Raw genomic sequence first — 20799 nt, 5'->3', positions numbered from 1 at the left:
TTCGCAATGTGTTCATTCGTGGCTTTGTTATTTCCAACTCAGCAAGACCAAAGATCACAACGAAATGACAGGCATAACCATGGCTAACACATCGAAATCACTGACCAAACAACTCCTGAGGCTACCTGGTTTACCAATGTCACAAAGGGAGCACATGACTACGCTGGACTAAAATTCATTCATAACCAATTATGTACACAAAACCATTCAGACAAGTTTGATCAGTATAAATTAGTCTCCATTCAGTCAGGCAATTTCATTCAAGGCGTGGTAAAACCCTCTGGCTTTTCTGACCTCGCTGCGGCACCTGTAAATGGTGCAACGCTTCTTGTCGTGAGGCGCAATCAATACCAAATGAAAACAAACTACAAACTGATACGAACAACAGTAGGGATGCAAAGCTCCATCAAGACTAAATGAATGCACATTACATGGGGCTGAGTCCCCCAGAGCCCAGGAACACACATTTGTCAAAGTCAAGGTGGCAATGGCCGCAGATGATCTCCGTTCCTTTGTTCACATGCACGGCTCCACATAATTTCCCGGAAAGAGGCCTGTCACACCATTCATGACACCTTCGTACCAGCCATCATCGTTCTTCTTGATGACATAGATGACGGAGTTCTCTGAGAAAGACAGCTCGTCATCCTTGTCGGCTTCATAGTCATATATGGCAACAACTGCAAGTAAAAACAGAAAAACTGAGGCAAGGATTTAAGGCAGGTGCTTGTATTCTTTTCAGCAGTGCAACGACAGTAGTGCACGTGGGCCCCATAACATCACAAAACAGAGCTTCACTATAACAGAGTAAAACTATATCTCTCCATCAGGCAACACTAGAACTACAAATGAGAATATAATGAACAAATTTAAACGAACTGAAGCGTGCTGAACAAAGACGTTTCAGTCAGTTGCCTTAAGACTGGTAGTAATTATATCACTGCTATGCATACATGCAGCAGTTGCTGCATAGAGGTTTCAGGCTTTCTTATTGACAGAAATGTATTACAAAAATTAGTGTTGTTTAATTGGTAGAGGAGGCGGCCCCAAAGCAAAGCTGACGAGGGGACCTCCTATAACAAAATGCCCGCACCAAATACACAATATGGCAGAAATAAAAGGATGAAATGAGTTAAATTTGAGCAGCAGTAGCAACGATGCATAATTAAAAAAAAAAAAAAAGAACTCAACAGGGTGGTTGGTTATAACTGCTAATACAAATGCTTTCATGTTGTTATTAAAATACCTGGACTACTCAACTGTTTCAACACTTGAAGGTAGTGAGTTCCATAATGTATAAGCTGAAAACAAAAGGGCTTGCTTGCCATAATTAGTGTTAACTCTGGGAAGTAGCAAATTGTTGTTCTGGGAAAATCTACTCAGGTTACTGTTCATGAAGGAATATGAATGAAGTGCAGTAATTACAATGTCACCATTACAAGCAGTGTATATATGTGAGTGAAGATAATTTTATATGGAGAGAAGCAACAAAGGAAGGATATTAAGATTTCAGCTAAGGGGGCAGCTGAGGCAGTGGATGAGGAAAAGGTAAGTATTCAAACTGCACTATTTTGTAAATGGCAGATATCAAAGAGACACATATTACCCCAAGATGATATGCAGTAGCATGCTAAGTGACGTTTAATAAATGCAAAATAAAGTGCCCAAAGAATGCCCAAAGAATATGTTGCTGAAAGTAATGATGTGTCCGAAGAAGCACCCCGATACCAAAATAGACCTTTTTTGTATATTGATTCAGTATGCCATGTTAAATTTCAAAATGTTCGCCCAGAAGGATATCAAAAAATATAGTACATTTAGAAAGGGGTATGACATGATTATCCAGATAAAGCGGAGCTATATTAGTGTGCTGGCTGTGATGCAAATGAAGGACCATAAAATTCTTTTTTAAGAGACAGTAACATTGGCTAACTGAAAACAACAAGCCTGAAAATTGTAAGCAACTGATATTTAGCAAACTGATCACAGCCGAAAGACAACACAGCCATGCTTTTTAAACACTATCCCATTATTGTGGACATCTCAAATTACGGAGAATATTTTTGGGAAGCAGACTTTTTTAAATAAAGCCCCTTAGGCAGTTTATTATACAGAACCCCTTTATATTAAAGTCACTGGGACCAGCAAAAATCTTTACTATATAAGGTGTTGGCATGGCCCCTAAGATGGTGTCTGATAATAAAATGGCTACCTAATAAACAAGTTCTGCTGCTTTATGAAAAGAAAAAAAAACACTAAAACACCTTTCACCCCTCTCGTATCGTCTCTCTGTGCATTTTTCCTGTTTTCAGTTATAAGATGTTTTTGTTTCCATCTTTTGAAAGTACTTAAGCATGAAGGCAACATGGCTACGAATACAACTGAACTGGATTTCATGTGAAAACCAAAGCTTTGCATAAACGCTGCATGATCTCCCGCTGCTTGTCCTTTAAGATATGGTAAATGAGAAATGTGGCGGCAGTCAAGCACCGCAAAACCGCACACGCCTTGCCTCCACTTCTTGCAACCGCACCTCATGCTGCGAATGTTCAACTGTTTCTTCCCTTCCCTACTTCTTGCAGCACTTTTACTCACTTTTAGTTTTTGAATGTACCGCGTCGCCTTCTTTCCGTATTTGTAATTAGCTTTACTTTTCTTTTTTCCATGAACTGCATGCTTTGCCTCACGACTTCAAGGACTACTACGTAAAGTTGGCTTCTCCTCCGTGCCGTGCAGGTGAGCATGGTGGTAAAGCCATTACCAGAAAACGGTCTGTGTTGTTACATTCCCCCCTTTGTTTTTTTTGCAATAAACAGAAATTTGCTTCGCGATCCTAAGTAACGCACCTGGGGTGGTGTCTATTTGTGGGAAGTAAGTTGCTATGGCCAGACGCACTTTACTATAACAGATTATTATAAAAAATGTCTTTATAATTATTATAAAGGGGCAAGAATGTACAGCGGACTGTCAACGCAATGCCAAGGGACCAGAAAAATATGTTCTGTTAATCAGGAGTTTTGTTTCGAGAAAGAATACATTTTGAATAGGCGGACCTCTTCCGCTCACTGTCAGTGCATACGCACAGCTTGGTCCCGACGCGGCAAGATTGTACGAAGTCGGTAGTCTCAGCAGAAGCAATATTTAGGCAATAAAGACAATGTTACACAATGAGCACAAAGCTTATTCTCAAAAGCAAGCAAATACTTTTTTCTTCAAACTTCTAATAGAAATTTTTAAAAAATCAGTGCTCCACTCAATTCACCTGAAAGAACTGTAATTTACTGAGCAGAGAAAAATGACCATGTTTGCTTGATTTGGCACTCGCAGCTGCTTTTTTTTAATGGAGTCATCCATACCAGATAGGCTGCGCAAGAACAGTTTGGAATCTTCTTTTCTTTAGAAAAAGTTCCACTGCCGATTCCACCTACGCAGGGGTCACCATAGGATTAGAGTCGGGCTCTTCCTCGTCCTTGCTTTCATCAGGAGGGCAGACTTCAGCAACAATGCTTTTCAGTGTGTTCTCTGGACACGTTGCCACATCACTGTCGATATGAGCATATTCATCAAATTGGATGCTCATGGCAGCGCAATTCGCCAGCAGATCTTCCTGGGCATCTTGCACTTCGGGCATGTCATACTGTGTGCATGGCTCTTCTGCAGTTGCAGTAAATCCTGCGTGCCAAGAGCAGTTTGCAATGACTGTTGCTGTAACCTGCCGCCAAGCACCATCCAATAGGTAAATGGTGCGCAGCACATTTATCATCCATCCATGCGCTGCAGCAATGCTTTAGTGTTTACTGGCAGAAACTCCAGCTGTATGAATTTGAGGCCCAGCACAGATCCATGTCCAGGGCAGTTGTCAGCGAGGGACAAAACTTTCATCTTCTGTCGCGTGAGACAGGCATCCTCATGATGAATCCATTCACTAAAAATGGCCTGCGTATCCACGCCTTGCTGTTGGCATAAGAAATGGGCAAGGTCGCAACATTCTTAAAGCACCGTGGATGCTTAGGTTTACCGATCACTAGCGGCTTTAATTTGTTGCTTCCTGTCATGTTAGCACCGATGAGAATGGTCAGCCTGTCCTTACTAAGCTCCCCCCCCCCTTCCAGTGCACTTCTCTCCTTTGAATGCGAGGGATTCAGAAGGGAACAACTTCAAAAATACTGCTTTCTCACCTATATTGTACATGTCCTCTAGATCGTATTCTTGCATAATTTTAGGGACTAGTTTTGTTCACCACTCTCCATATGCCATCACGTTGGCAGCGGCATTCCCCAGAAACAGCACGAAATACCAGGCCATTCCATACCTTAAAACTAGTGAGCCATCCTTCGCTGCAGGTGAAACCTTCGATGCCGAGCTGAAAAATGAATTCTTTTGTTTTTGCACGAATGAGTGGCCCGCTGATTGGAATGTTTTCGTTCCAGGCTCTCCGTAGCCAAAGCACGAGGCCCTTCTCCAAGTCTTCGTGATCAGCTGCTTGCAATCTTTTCCTCTCGGGACCAAAACGTGACGTTTGGAAAGCCCCTCACAGCTCGTCCTTATCCTGCAATACCCTGTCAGACTGCTCTTAGGGACGGCATACTTCGTTGCAAGGGCAGTTTTAGTGATGCGACCACTCTAGAAGTCGTTGATTATCTCGACCTTCCTTTCCAGTGGAAGCTCGTTGTGCAGGCGTTTCTGCGTTGTCATCGGACGCTCGCTCTGCGACGACACACAACAAAAGCTTGAAGCGTAAGCCTAATCCTACTGCGACCACCAGTGACGACAGCAAGGAAGCAGAGGAAGCGACGGGCCGCAGCCCAGTGTGCGAGACAACCGAAAATCACCGGAGACGGAAACCGGGAGTAAAAAGAAAGGAGGGGCGAGGGTGGGGTGTAGTGATGCGTACCGCAATGGCACTGCGCATCGTCGATTAGTTATGGTTTCGAGTTTCCAGTTCTGCTTACATGCTGGTTGAAAAATTTGAGTTCTGATTAACGAGATTTTTTTTTACATTGGTTTAATACAAAACCAACCAATTCTGGAAAGTTTGTTCCGTTCAAGTGGCAGTACCATTTAACCAATTTCCATTTACTGTGATTCTACTCTACAGTCTTCTATGAAAAATGGACTGGGACTTCAGTTTCACTTTAGTATACCCGAGATTTTACTATATCCGAGTTTACTATGGCGGAGTTCCACTGTACATAAGGTGCTCGTGTGCTGTGCGATGTCAGTGCACGTTAAACAACCCCAGGTGGTCGAAATTTCCGAAGTCCTCTACTACGGCATCTCTCATAGCCTGAGTCGCTTTGGGACGTTAAACTCCACAAACCAAACCAAACCAAACCATATATACAAAATAATGGGAGCTTGCCACAGGACGCATGTGCACTGCACCTATTAAGGTTCATTTTTGTCACGCCGATAAAGACAGTGATGAGCAGAAAACTTCAAAAGCCTATTTTTCCTTTGCTGCATTTTAAGGGGAGATGCTACTCGAAAACATTTTTTTCTTAATATTGATGCTAGGTGAATGAAAATTGCACCACTTATAGAGATTGATCTCCTCTCTCTAAATATGCTTTTAGTTTTAAAATAGCTTAATGTTTTCATATTCTAAATGCCATGCATAAGTGAAAAACAATGCATGTTTGTGCAGCTGCTGTACACAGCAGCAAGCATGGTAGGGCAGAGCCAACTAGTTCTTCTTGTCCCCAACACTCCACTGAGTGCAAATAAGCAACATAGCAACATTCCCTTGGCATGCAATGTTTTGAGACAATTTTATATCTGGTGCCTTGTTTTTAGTGGCTAGCACCAGATAATTTTTTAAATTTGCATGCCCAAAAATACTGCTGATTGCATTTAAACCTAGATACTTGCATTCTACACATCCTAAAGATTATGCATGCCAAATATGGTGTTGATTGAACTAAAATAACGACATAAAATATTGTGCACAAAACTCATATTCGGCCCAAAATACGAATTCGAGAAAAATGCGATTTAAAGATGCAAAAGCTGTTTATTGCTGTTGTAGCAGCACTATCTGCATGAAAATTGCACACAATGCAGGCCAGGGTATTATGATACAGTGCACAGTTTTAGAATTCACCAGCATCATATGTTGCTCCCACAGTGACATTGTGAGCAGCATTCTCAAGGCGTGCTTTCTTGGCTATTTAGTGATGCTGAGACCTTGCTTCTGTCAGCCACTGCTTTGTAACCACAAGGTGCACATTTTTTGTTATGGCATTAAACTCCTTATGGTGCACTTGTTTCGGCAAACCAAGAACCACACAAAATCGGGAAAGTTGATTGTATCCAGCACCAATAACGAGCGCCGCAACCCCTGCATTGACGTTCACGGCAAAAATCTCCCTCGGGCTGGCTGAAGGGCGTCGTCCACCGGAAATGCACACCGCGCACGACTACGACACAAAGGACGTGGCACACGCTACACTGCTGCAACGCAGCTCTAGAAACGACGAGAGTCCTTTTCACTTCTTGGCCAACTCGCGAACGGAAAGTAAGCAGCGTCCGCGCTCCCGACATGCTGCTCGCTCGCCAGTGCGTTCGCGGCACCGATCTCGCCGATAAAGGCACTCGCCGTACTAGGTCTCCTCAACGCTCGAAGATCCTTATCTTCTTATCCAATGCACTGACGAAATCGTCTAAGCTGTCACTGAAACTTCAGTGCCCAGCCGGCTTCGAGCTGTCAAAAGTGTCGCCTCCGCCGAGGTTAGGCCTAGCTTCCGCGGACGTCTCCACTGCACGCCGTTTCACTTTGCCGGTGACTTCCCTTGAACGCGTGGTTTGATCGGTACTTTCGACACCGAAAGTCACGTTTCTTCTCGGATTCTATCGCAGCGACGAGCACGAAGATGCATGAAATTTTGAAAACACGCCGAAAGAAAACTAGCGGGCCAGCGTGACAGCGAGCTACGCGTCGCATGAAGAGCAGACGAGCTATGGCCGCTTCCCACACTGACAGCCAATGGCGTGGTCGAAATCGCACCACGTGATTTAAATGGCCAGTGAAAATGCTAGGTTTGGGCGGCGAAACTCTTTTTTTTTTATTACTTGCTGGGGGTTTGTGAAGCGGCAAAGCCAGCTTTAGGGAGAAAAAGCGTAGGCCTGCCGCCTTGCAAAATTTCAGTGGCGTGCGACGCCGCGATTTGGCGCGTCACGCGCTTGAACATGGGTCGTATCTGCCCCTTCTTTAGCCACCTTGCGTGCTGTAACAGACTTTTTAAATGATTTCGCGACTGTTTTCGGCTCTGAATTTTTTATATATTAAAGAGGAAGGATCAGCGTTGCTGAAACAGTCAAAATCACAAAAGTGACTTTTTTACTGAAAATCGCCGTTTTTCGACCCGCGTCTCCCCTTAAGCCCAGGATGAAAGTAAAGAACTTGGGAGAAACATAAATGCCCGAGTAATCCCCCCTTTTCTTGTTTGATGTTTTACAATGCATATAGCACACAGTCAACGTGCCTTACCATGTGTCATATTGGCATGAATGGGTGTGAATTTAGCTACGGATTGCCAGTGCTCTGTGAGATGTGAACACTCTTAGCAGGAGATATGTCATCGCACCTTCAGACGCCACTGTGCTCTTCAACCAGCACTAGTTTTAAGAAACAAAGCAGATGGGATGATACTTTAGGCTTTAGGCTTAGTTAGGCTTTAACCGCAGCATCTTTCCGCTTTTTTTAACATTTTTGATTACTATATAAGAAGTACCAGCTAAACTTTTATTTTAACAGTATACCCGAAGCATATGAAAAAAAAAAAAAATGGGAACATGAAAGAGAGGGAAGAAGGGACGTACCTTTTTCCATGTAGACCTTGGGAACCCAGTCACGCTGGGCGTCCGTCCTCTGGTGCTGCCCGTAGGCTGGTGGGGAAGGCGGAACGTAATTACCAGGGTACAGGGGCTCGGGAGGTGGTGGAGGGGGGAGCGGAGGTGACACTGCATAGCAACAACATGTGCACAACACTCCACTCATTTGGGGCTCAGGCTGCATGCACACTACACGAACGCACAGTTCTGTGGAACCTTTGGGTACCTTAAACTGCTCCTGCACTTCTGAGCCTCTGAATTCATGCATATATGAACGAATACCCCTCCTTTTTCTTACTTTACAGTGGAAATGATCATACAACTGCTTCCGGCAGATTGTTTCCCCAGAAAGCCCGTCAATAGCAACTGAATTTAGCCGTTTTATTTGCAGACTACGAACTGCATTTTTCCTGCCACAGCAAAGTACCTCACAGTGCTTGCCTGGCAGAAGCAGTGCACAGAGGGCTACAAGCAACACTACATTCACACTACGTAACTATTCAGCTCAGAGCTAATCTGCATCACGATGTCCAAAAACATGCTTTTCAATGCACACTTGACAGGAAGGGACCAAAGTCATAACATGCAAGGTTTTTTTTTACATACAGTAAAACCTTATCAATTCAGACCTTGATCACCCGGAGCAAAAGGAACAGCCGTTATATTGTCAGTGTGTCGAATTATCACTGCAAATTATTGAACGGTCCTTAAACACTGCCGAAAACAATCCGCATGAAAGCGAAATTAATTTGGTGCAAACCTGAGGTATAGTGACTTTTCTAGACGACATCTTTTCGCAGTACTGCAAATGCCTTAGTTCATACACTCTTATGCAAAACTGGACGACTGTTCTATAATGGCAAAGGTCTTCGCAGTTTCTTTCAGTATGCGATGCAACAGGGTTGGAGCTTCTCTGCACGTTGTGTCGCACATGTGGGAGCCTCAGCATACAGATGGCAAACAGCCTGCGACACGCGCAGAGTTTTAGCACGCTGGTAGAACTGAAATGTCAGGCAGATGGGAGAGTCCGGTGTGGATTGGCTCCAGAAAAAACAGCAAGTGACAGTTAGCCTAAATGATGTGTCACTATGCGTCTGGCTGGCTTGCTGGCCGACAAAAACATCGACAGAATCAAACTATGCGGCCTGACTATCGGCATGTCGATCACTACCTTGCCTGTCATAGTGTGCACCATAGAGGAGTGTGGGGAAAAAGAGTAACATGACTTCAAAAGCCTGAGGATGAATCTTTGGGCAGATCGCACCTTGACACAGCACCATGTTGGCAGCATGATCAAATAAAAGGATGCCAGCTCCAGGGCATCCAAATAAACGATCTTCCAATGCTGAAACTTAATGAATGCTTCGCAGGAGTCCAGAGATACTCCAAATTAATCTAATTTCCAAGTTAACGGCGGTCAAATTAACAAGGTTTTATCGCACGTTTAACATCGTTGCTGTCAATATAGGACTCCTTGCCTAAAGATTTAAAGTGCAAGCAAATTCAGCAGCAACATCATTGTGGCTGCAAGAGAGCATACAGCTGGAAATGCAAACGCACATCACACGAGTAACATTATTTCTGCTTATCACACAATTTTAAGAGATGCTCCGACAGGTATTCAAGCAGCTCATTCTACTCTCCAAATAGAATGTTAAGGCATTTAAACGATTGTCAGTCGAATGCAAGTCAGTTCCCCTCCCCCACCCTCAAATCACATGTCCAGAAAAAAAAAAAGAGAAACGGCGGTGGATGCTTTCCACAATGAAAATTTTTTACCTAGCTAGAATACCTGTCCTCACTTTAGATTACATATTTCAGCAATATATGCTGCAAGCTTGGCCTCCAGCTCTGGAAAGTATCCCGACTGTGCAGCGCGGAAGACTCTTTGCTCGGCATAAATGATGGCTGCCCTTTTGAACGTTGCAGTGAATAAGTGTCGAATGCTTTTCGGACTGGACAGCTTATGTCGAAGCATATGGCCGGCCGTCAAGTCAAAATGCCCTACAAAACTTGAGAATGAATGATCGGTGTCCGCTCTTCCATCAACCATCAACACTCCCTGGAAACACCGCCGTGTCACATGACCCAACACGCCCAACGTGCAAAAAAAAGAGTGTCTCCGTGATCGACATTCCTGTAGGTGCAGTGTGCGCAGTAAAAGTTAAAAATTAAAAATCCTTCCCAAAAAGTGCACACAGTAACTGAATGTTGTGCTTAGAGCAGCAGAGCAAACAAACTCACTGTAGCGTCCCTAATACATTGTTCTTTTTGCACTTACTGGCAGTGCAACGTCTTGATTTTGATTTTAAATCGACCTCTCACCACCTCTTCAGATTTGCAAATTTGAAAAAAGAGCAAGCCAACTTACAATCGTGTAAATATGGTTAATATATGATTCTAATAAGGAAGTTCTGTGGAGGTGATTCTCCCCTTTCAAGACTTCCTTCAGGGTACGTAGAGAAGCAATTTTTACACAAGAAAATCACTTTCAAAGAGGCAATTTCCGGCCCCTACCCACCCTCTGGAATGTGCTTTCTGATGTCATGAGGGGGACTGGCTTCGAAGGTGATAGCCCTAAAAGATAAATCCTAAAAAGAATGCAAAAAACTGAACACATTAAACAAGAAAGAAGGCAGCTAATAGTCTTTTTAATAGTCTTGTTTAGTTGGTGCAGTCAAACCCACTTATAACAATATTGAAGAGCCACGAAAATACTGCTGTTATAACCAGTAATTGTTTTAACTGGGTAAAGCAAAAAAAGAAAAAAAGGAAAGAAAGCATCAAACTTCAGAAAGCTTGGGCAGGGTTAAGTGGCTCAAATTTTCTCTTATTCCCAGGCAGAAAGCCCTAATCAGTCAGCTTTGACTACCTCGTTGCAGTCTTGTTGACATCTCTCAGCAAGATGGCCACCTGCTGGAAGTAGCCAGGTGAAAGGTTTGGTTTGGTTCGTGGGGTCTAACATCCCAAAGCGACTCAGAATTTTACCACAAATGAAGACTTGGCACGGACTTTAACATTCTTAGTGCTCCCTGGCGCGGTATGGCCGTTGCGGTTACAGTATTTGTGAGTCGTTTTTTCTTTTAGGGTTGGCGCTCAGCAACCACATTTAATTGTTAAAACCGATAATCTACCACGGGAGCATTGTTATATGCAATTTATTTTACCACACAGAATACATGAAACAGTACATGGTCGCATGAACTGCATGGGCAAGACATGCAATGCGAAGAGAGGATAACCACTGGCCTCTTAAGAGTAACCAATTGAACTCCAACGGAAGGAAAGCATAGCAGGGGGCAGCAGAAAATTAAGTGGGCGGATAAGGTTAAGGAGTTTGCAGGGGTCAAGTGGATGCAGCTAGCACAGGAACGGGTTAATTAGAGGAATATGGGAGAGGCCTTCACCCTGCAGTGGGCATAGCCTGGCTGATGATGACAACATGGTAAAGCTGATGGTTCTGCGGTTGTTCATTGTTATATGATATACTGTTCAAAGTGGCATTGTTGTAAGTGGGTTTGACTGTACACGTAGTACATAGCAACTCACACAAGGCTGAGCGATGTAATAACAAACATTTCCTCACTACATTTTTGTGAATGAACTGTAAGGCTGGGTCCAGCAACAGAAGCCTAGACAGTTTATTGTCACAGCAAGCATCTCAATTCTGACACTTGAAACTGCCAAAAATGTTCATGAGTGAGAGCTCAATTAAAAGGTCAAAAATTATGGGCCAAGGGTAAAAAATATTTTTTTCTTTAGGGCCACACTGCTGGGAGTAGGAATGTAAAAAGCAGGCTACATTCCGCAAATGGGGTAGCATGAACTGCAAACCCGATTTAGTTAACAGCGTATCTGAGTGAAACATGCTCCCAAACACAAAAAACTGTGGCCTAGTGATTGCCAGATCCCTGAAAGCTACTATACATTAGTTGAACCAGCTTAGTTAGAAAGGGTATCGATATGTTGTCATACACTGTTCTATACACCCGGACGAATCTTTTTAGTTATGCACCCAAAGCTACAGAGAAAACGCTCAGCTCACTGCGCAGCAGAATATAGTCCTTCATAAATTTCGCCGATCGTGCTCTGTATTATTATACCATTATGGAAAAATTCACATTATAATTACATCATGATTGTACTACACCATAAGCCAGTACAATGTTGGTGTAGTGCGTTTTAACTCAGTACAAAGTGTCAAGCAAGCAGAATAGCTGCGCCTCTGTCGGGAATCTCCTTAAGAGTATGTCGGCTGCTGCTTCTGCTGTGTCTAACCACCGGTTTCAGTACACTTCCACAATGTGCTTGTTTCGGTAACCACGCAATATTTATTAACCGCGAATTTTACGTTCACTTAGGTAGTGTAAACAGAGACATTTATGCTAAGCATTGTGGACTGCACAAAAACTAATTTTAAAGTAAAGGTAGAACTGAAACCGAAACTGAAACCAGATATGCTTGAACTACATGGTGTAGTAACACCGTGACAGAAGCTCTGCCCCCGTAGCCTTGGCTCCATAGCCGGAGAAAGTTGTCCACCATAGACTGTGATGCCCTTTTCACTTCTACTTCTGCCGTATAATAATAAAAAAAAATCACCTTGAATGGAGAAAAATCGGAAAAAAAAACAATCACAGCAAAACATAACGTCGCATAGGTAAAAAGCAGCACCACATAAAACAGGGATACAAAGAGCCCAACCAATTAAATTCATTATTTAAAATCAATTTATCAAAACTTCAGTTGGCCCGTTATATTTTTATTGCACTTTTAAGACACCTGAAACATGAATGTTCAGGCAAAGCAACAGCTTAACTTCCATCGCCAAAAAGACTAGCATCAATGTAAAGTATTCACAGAATGCCGAGCCAGGTCAAGGTGGTGCAAAGCCTTGGCCCCATCCAACACTTTTGAACAGCTATTCAGAAGTACCAACTAGTCACTCACTCAAGCAGCTGGTCGTGCCCAATTCAGAACCATCTTCCTTGTAAATTTCATTCAAATCAGGAGTTCTCAAGCTGAGTAGCCAGAACTGCTTGGGCTCCTACAAGTGCCTTCTAGGGTTCTTGAACACCTGAATCCATGCATGCCTCAATGCCTGCCTTTTTTTTCACCTACTTTATTTTCAGTTGGTCGGCCAGTTTATAAGGTTTAACGTCTTAAAAGGCTATAAGGGGAGCTGTAGAAGAGGGGCCAAAATTTTCAACAGCCTGGGATTCTTTATTGTGCCCTACTAACCGTAACATAATTGGTAGGGGTATGTGAATACTGAAAATTTCGATTGTAAATTGAATACAAACATGGAAAAAGAAATGCCCTCGAATATCGAATTGAATTGTCTGATCAAAGAAAAAATAAAATTAAGAATTAAAACTAGCAAACACTGTTATCTTCTTTATTCCATAATTCACAAGGTATTTGCAAATAAAATTAAAACTTCTCAGAAGTATATACCCTCCTGAAGCATCCAATATAAATTATATACCAGGACTTGCATACCAGCTTCTTAGACAAGGAGGTCCTGCATGAAACTGGGTAGAAATGTCACATTGCTGCTGAATACAATACAATAAATGCTCGCTAATTTGGCTTTAAGGGGACTAGAAAAAGAAATGTCCAAATTATCTGAAAGCTTGAATTATCAAATGGGCACAAAATCTGGTTAGGTTTGCTCTATGAAGTTTAACGTCCCCAAGTGACTCGGGCTATGAGAGATGCCCTAGTGGAGGGCTCCGGAAATTTCGACCACCTGGGGTTCTTTAAGTGTCCCGCAATTGTCCTTTTTCCTCCAGTTCTTCAGGATAGCAAAAGAGTTGAGACACAAAATTTTGATTTCGTTGGATGTTTTCTTATAAGTGATTAATGCGATTAATGATACGCATAAAGACATTGCAGCACATGAATCTGCCTCATGCGATTTGCCTACAACTTCTAAATAATTTATCGCAAAATTTTTTTTTCTCTGCCTTGTTTCAATTTTGGTTTCAACAGCCAAGTGATAGCTCTGATATCAAAGTTGCAAACTTTACTCCCAATGCAATCTACTTTTCAAAACTGCAGCTGAACGCAGTTATAAGAGGCACTGCTGTAAGAGAATCAGAAACAAGGAGCACATTCCATGTTTACGGCTTCGAGTAATGGGGCTTTAAGGTTATTTCGTTTTGCTTTTCCTTTTTTTTTTGGTCTCCGTTCCACAGTGTCCTCAAGATCCTTCCCACGAACACTGGATGCAACAAAAACCTGAAATCAATTTTTTTTTAATTTCGTTATATATAGTCTAAGAGTAGGTTGCCGTGGTCAAAGCTGTAAAATACATTTGATTTATCGTAGCCAACAGTTCAGACACATATTACATCATGCAAAGCATGTGCACTCTACCAGACATGCTCCATGCGGGAAGGCACCACTGATGAGTCATGCTCGAACAGAGATGAGGCACACATACCAAAGGAGAAAAAGCAGTCCTCAGAAAACAGACCACTCCAAAGTACACTGCTAAAGTGCACACAGTCTTTGTCAAAAGAACACAGTCCATTCTGCTAGTGGCTGGAATAGCAGCCATATGGTACAACCTCGATTATGCAACCCCCTATGCACGCGATTATCAGTTTTCTAACAAAAATTGCATGCGCTCGGAGAACCTTCAATAGGTATAATGCCTTAAAAGTGTTCCACAGTTAGAACAGCGGGAGCTTTTCATCTTGCAAACGATGGTGAAGCATAAGCACCACGTTACTTCAATCTCGAAAACTTGTCAATATACGATGCAGTCACACTTTAAAAAGAGTTGCATATTTGCAGCTGCGTTTATTTTGTTTCTGCATTAACTTTGCAAGTACAGTAGACCATCGTTAACACAAACTTGCACATCTCGAAAAATCGGTGAAGTCGAAAATTTTCCATGCCACGCTTTCACCTCCCATAGGTGCTATGTATTAGCTCCCGTTTATCTATAAGCATTTCTTGGGCGTAATGCGGATATCTCGAAATTTTGAGCGGAAGGACCGAATGCAAAGGTCACTACCGAAAGGTGATAGGGGCTCCGAGCGAGCACTTTGTTCTTATTTTAAGTACCAAACGCGGTCACGTTCGAAGAGCGAATACAAAATTCCCGTGGACGCAGCCGTTTTTTGCCTTGGGAGCAGTCACGTGAGCCCCGATCGTGCACAGGGGCTGATGAGTGTTATCTGGCGTGGTTTGGTAAGTTGCCCTCCGCACGTGCATACCGGCAAGAGCAATTTAGTGATTTTGTGGTTCTGTTTCGTCGCTCTCGAGTGCCCCCCCTAACGCTTTCAGGCTCCTACAACTGGTAGACATTGGCATTCCCGCGACGCTTACCATTCCCGTGACGCTCGTAGTCCGACGGTGGCACGATGCTGCCGCCTCCTGACATCAGGTGTGGAGGTGGGGGCTCAGGCAGCCTGTCAGTGAGGCTCGTGCTCATGGGGTCGCTGGGTGGGGGTGGGGGCTGGTGGGAGGACCCCATGGTGCCATAGTGCTGGCTCTGCACCATCGAGCTGGGGACCATGGAGGTGGGCACTTTTGCCATGGGGCCCATCGTCATGGCAACCCCAGCACCAGCAGACATGCTCTGGACACCCAGTGGGGGCTGCATGGCCATCGAGTTCTGGCCAATGCCCACCTGCATCACGGTAGTATTCTGCAGCTGCTGTGATGGCATCGGATGGCCTGGGTTCATGGTGTGGTGGGGCATCGAGTGGTGGCCTGTGAAAGTAGAAAATGTTCCAAGGTGACGGTTGTGCACGCGAGATCTTTCCATGTGTAGAGGGGTTCTGGAACTGTGTTCTATTGTTCTATTTTTGGCTGCCCGAATGGCTTGTCACCCTCATGCCTGTTCCTTTGCCTTTGTAGTCTGGGACTAAGCTATAGATTCGTAACTTAAACTTGAAAGCCTGTTCATCTTATTAGGAATGCTTCAACAAATGAATTTTTGATTGAGAAACAAATGAATGAAATAGCCTTGCAGGAAATAAAAATTGCAATTTAAGACTTCACTGCATGATTGATGGCTCTGCTCACTGCATCAGCAAGGCATCACACACGCTTGACAGTCACTCAGTCTGATATTTTCTCTTGAAAATCGGGCAGCTGCAAAAGAAAAAGGTGTCTCACTCAAATTGCCAAGAACTCCTTCGGTGGTCTCACACTATTTGAAAAATTTCATCGTAGTATCCGGGCAGGCCTCAGCTGCATCGAAAGTAACCAGTGGTGAGTTTAAATCCAGCTGCCTCTTTCGCTGCGGATAATCTCCCCTTTTCCTAGGCACCAGTAACACACTCTATACTTCATAGTAAAGGAGCCCCAAAGAACGATCAGAACCATGTTAGCCCCGTCACCACGTCAAGCAGCACTTCTAAATTTTAGGTTCGGGAACTTCATCACAGCCGATGACAACTAGAGCATAGTACGATGACAACTGAACTAACCAACTAAAAAATTGTCAGTCAGCTGCTTCCTGCAGAGGATGCAAGTAGTGATGACAGCGATATAAAATGAGAACAGTGAGCTCTAAATAGTACAGAGGCTGCTGACTGGCGAAGATTGCGCTTTTTTTTATAAATTTGGCAACATCCCACTTGCGTGTTCATTTCTGCCCTCAAACACAGAGCTAAAGATGAGATTTCAAGTTTATGCTGAGCTTTTACCTGAAATGTGTTTTCACACCTTTGAGTTGCTCATATTAGGACGCCTTTTACTTGGGTTTATCTCCGGACTTGTTTGTTGGAATCTGTGCACATACTTTTAATATGAATGTCGGATACAACGAACAATTTTCATGCCAAATCAGAGTTCATTATAACGAGGTTCAATCGTACAATCGAAGCTCGAAACTCTCATACTGGATGCTCGGTGTCAATGAATGAGATACGGGTTTCCATCTCCTCCGGGTAGTTCATCTACAGTTCACAAATCCTGCCTTCCATGTTAAAAACTGCACAACCTTCAACCGCTCCATCCCAGCTGAAATGTACAACTGAGCCCCCTCGTAACAGCCCTGCTTATAATGAATGTTAATTTTCTATGAAGAGAGAAAATGCGATGGTCACAATTTACGTCATGGCTAAGACACCAAATCTCTGAAACAATGGACGCCCATGGAAACAATATTCAGTTAACAGTTGTAAAGAAGAAGTTCCGATTAGGTGGGCAGATCGACGAGAAAGAGGAAGAGGAAGTGATTTTGCGGACCAGCTGACTGCAAGCTAGGCCACCCCCGCTCCGGTCCTGCTCGCTACCAGTGCCCGCTACCAGTGCCTGGATCCCCGCTTAACACAGTGAACATGCAGGCACAAGGGACTCACATGCTGGGGGTGGCTGCCCAGTATTCACAGCAATCTAACATATACAGTCAAAGAAAGACCAATTTTTCGGACCCTCTAGGGAATGCAAAAACGTCCGAAAATTCAGGCAGTCCGAAAAAATGAATGCATGAAAAAGAGTACCATTTTACAAATATTTCTTGGATCAAAATAGTCAAGGACGAGGTATTAGGCTTCCGAAACACCGAAGCATGAAAAAGAGCCGTTCAAAAACTCTATGCAGCCGACAGCCTGTTTATTATGTATGTGTCATCACGGCAGCCAGCGCTATTGCTGCAGTGTCTTAAAGAACTTGTCTATCCTTGTTTGGACAACGTTCCGCTCGCATGCTATCATATCTATCGATCTGAGCAAGAGTCATGTCAGCACTGTACACTGATGAAAGCGTGAGCAATGCTCGTGTCAACTCTGCGCTCGTAGGCGGCGCAGACGTTGGCTCTCCATTCTCAACATCGGAGTCTTCCGTATCCTCCACAACCTGATGGACTAGCTCCTCATCGGTCAGTTCTGTACAGAAGTTGTGCTCGTTATCAGTGTCGAGAAACTTTCAAAAGTTATTTCCGTCGGCAAGAAAATCCCAGCAGAGCGGAGGTCGCTGATCACGTCGTCCATGTGCAGGCACATGTCAATCACGTCACATTCAGGCAAGTCTGCTGCTTCTGTCGTGAGTACGAAGCCCACGTGGCAAAAACAGTTGCGAAGCGTGTCATCCTTCACTGTCTTCTATACGTCCGCAAGCATTCCGACAGCAGACCGAAGGTCAACGTTGTAGCCTTTGCCGCTTTCCGCACACACCATGCAGTTTAGTACCCGTGAACGGTACAAAAGTTTAAGGTTGCAGATGACGCCTTGGTCCATCGGTTGGAGAATTGCGGTCGTGTTGGGCGGCATGAACTCCAGCTGTACAGCCTTCGAATTCTTGATGTGATCATGAGCGGCGCAGTTGTCAACGAAGAGCACAACACGTCTGTTCTGAAGTTCAAACTTCCTGTCCAACCTGCGGACGTAATTCTCAAACAACTGCCGAGTGTCCTATACCTTTTTGTTGGCTTCGTACAACACTGGCAGCGATGCCCCTTTACAGCACCTCGGGTTCTTCAACTTCCCGATTACAAGCAAGGGAAGCTTCTCGCTGCCAGACATATTGCTGCCGACGAGAACGGTCAGCCGCTCTTTACTGTGCTTGCCACCGTGGCATGGGTCACCAGCAAAAGCAAGCGTTCTTTCCGGCAACATCTTATAAAATAAGCCAGTTTCGTCGCAGTTGAAAACATTGTCGGCAGAAAACTGCTGCAAAAGAGACTGTAGTTTTCTGTTGCGGTACTGCTCAATAACTGCATTGTCGACGACGCCACTCTCACCGCACCCCTTCTTGAACTTGAGGTCATTCCGATGTTTTAAGTTTCTCAGCCACCCATCACTAAACTTAAAATCGTCAATGCCCATTTGAAGCACAAGAGTTTCCGCTTTTTCTTTCAAGACGCTGCCCGAGACCGGCAACCGGTCTGTAGTAATTGAATTAAGGCAAACGATGAGGGCTTCCTCAAGCTTTGGGTGAACACCTTGGCTTGCATTCTTTTTTTTTGGCACCAGATGGTTTTTCGGCCGCTTTCAGGATCTTGCCCTTATTCTTGAGAAAATCCGAGACTGTTTGCTTGGAAATGCCGAACTCCTTACCCACGTCAACTTGCGATCGTCTGCTCATTACTTGTTTAATAATGGCGGCTTTCTTTTCCATCGTTAACCGACGGTACTATTTTCCGTGTATCGATGCCATGGGCGAGGACGACGAGGATGGAGTGGGGGCCACCGCGGGCAAGCAAAATCCTCTTGTTGCGAAGTGTCGAAGTACCTAGGCCTAGCATTGCAGAGCACATGTGACACAATACGTGGCACATAGCAAAACCACGCACTAGCTAAGCAAAGCCCCATGTGGTCTGCGATGAGTCTGCGCAACGAAAAGGCGAAACGGTCGTGGCGTCGACGGCACTTTCGGAAACTCCGGAAGAGGCGCTGGTGAACATAGCCAGAGTGGCCAGATCAAATCAGTGTGTGACGGCTAGGTACGGCTAGTTGTTTAAAGCTGTGACATGGTACGCAGACTGGGAGATAGCCAAAATGGCGGCTTTGTATGACGCAGTTGCTGTTTCAGACCTTCCGTCGCATCAAAAAGTCCGAAAGATTGGACGGCGGAAGGTTCGAGCGTCCAAAATTACAGATGCCCTTATACATTGATTCTATGGGGCTCGTGGCAGTGACGCGTAGACGTCCGGAATATTAGGCATGTCCGAAAATTTGGCTGTCGGAAAATTCGGTCGTTGACTATATCACATTTTTTTACACATAATCCGCTCCAAACCTAGAACGTCTCAAAATAAAAAACATTCTCGCGTACAGCCCGCACACTTACCTGAAAGAAATATGACTATACAGCTGCAACTGTGCAAACAGTGGTCAGATTGTTTTCTGTAGCAAAAGCGTTGCCGCAACGCTGCCACTGCTGTCACCCGAGGCATCGTTGCCCCTCTCAAAGAGATACAGTAAAAACTCGTTACTTCAGCCTCTTCTGACTGCCGCTGAAGGCCTACCAATTAGCGCCCTTGTAGTTAAGTGGTGTCACAAGCCCATTTAATTGGAGGCCCCGCGGCCGGCATTGGTTAATTTGGCCGAACTTTCGCAACACGAGAGGCACCGTGCCAAGGTACGACCTGCTCGACAAACAACTGTTCAGATATTCGTCCTTGGGCTTTAACTGCATTAGATTGTTTCCTGCACCTCACTGCGACGCATGCAACGGTATGTTGGCAGCAGACTAACGAAGTCTCCGGTCACAACGTTTTCTTTTCGAGATTTTGCCGTCAGCCCACTAGACCAACTATTAGCCACGCTGATCGGCCTGCCACCGAGCCAGCCCACAGCTGCATGCCATTAAGAACGATAATTGTCTCATCAACTTTATGGTTTTCGAAGGCATCATGCCACAGTGGCACAAACTGGCGCTTCCCTCGCTTCTGTCTGTGCGGTATCTGTTCTTCCAGTATGCCGAAACTATGCACTCGTCACGTGCTGCTTGCCGTTTGTATGGTGACGCCATGTGCATTTTGCAGACTGCGCAAAATCATAGCCAGACTCTGGAACAGTGCTTTAACAAAGCGTGCTGCAAGCATGGTCAATATGACATTGTACAACGAACTGAGACTACTGATGTGAACTGCCTATACCTTTCACCGGCACCTCAATGGTTTGACATTTTTCGATGACAATGGGATAGCGGACCTTGCACCGGGGAACCGTGTGCTATTTTGTACCAGATCCTCCCATGCAAAAAATTTACAGATAACCCACACCCTCACTATTTAAACAAGGAGTGTGCAAATTGTCAAAATTCGAATATGAATAAAACATGTTTGTTATTCGATTCGTATTCAAACAATTTACATTTGCAATTTCTGAATACTGAGCAATTACCGGATACACTGAAAATTTTCGAATTCATCGCAGTTTCTGCCCTGGGCGCTTCACCGCAAGGCTAACTAGATGCAGTCAAGCATCCTCAAACCGTAATGGTGTCGTTTTGACTCTTTTGTAAAGGGGCCTTCCCAGCAAGGCACTTGATGGAACC

General features: G+C 44.3%; 1 protein-coding gene across 3 annotated transcripts in view; it reads right to left on the bottom strand.

Annotated features, from left to right (window-relative positions):
• Positions 1–6: 6 nt before the first annotated feature.
• Positions 7–20799, bottom strand: part of Abi (tyrosine kinase Abl) — a 31197-nt gene continuing 10404 nt past the window's right edge. The window contains exons 6-8 of one of the 3 annotated variants that reach the window (XM_084606945.1): positions 15175–15561; positions 7822–7887; positions 7–680 (exon numbers count right to left, since the gene is read on the bottom strand). In XM_084606945.1, the coding sequence (XP_084463071.1) occupies positions 517–680; positions 7822–7887; positions 15175–15561 (617 nt within the window). In that variant the 3' untranslated portion in view covers positions 7–516. Of the gene's footprint in view, positions 681–7821; positions 7963–10354; positions 10425–15174; positions 15562–20799 lie in introns of those variants that run through there. The other 2 variants (XM_084606944.1, XR_014708065.1) reach the window with 2 other exon arrangements.

This window comes from Amblyomma maculatum, chromosome 6, assembly GCF_055883805.1.
Source record: "Amblyomma maculatum isolate TAMU_Amacu chromosome 6, ASM5588380v1, whole genome shotgun sequence".
Taxonomy (NCBI): Eukaryota; Metazoa; Arthropoda; class Arachnida; order Ixodida; family Ixodidae; genus Amblyomma; species Amblyomma maculatum.
This window is presented reverse-complemented; position numbering and strand designations above follow the sequence as displayed.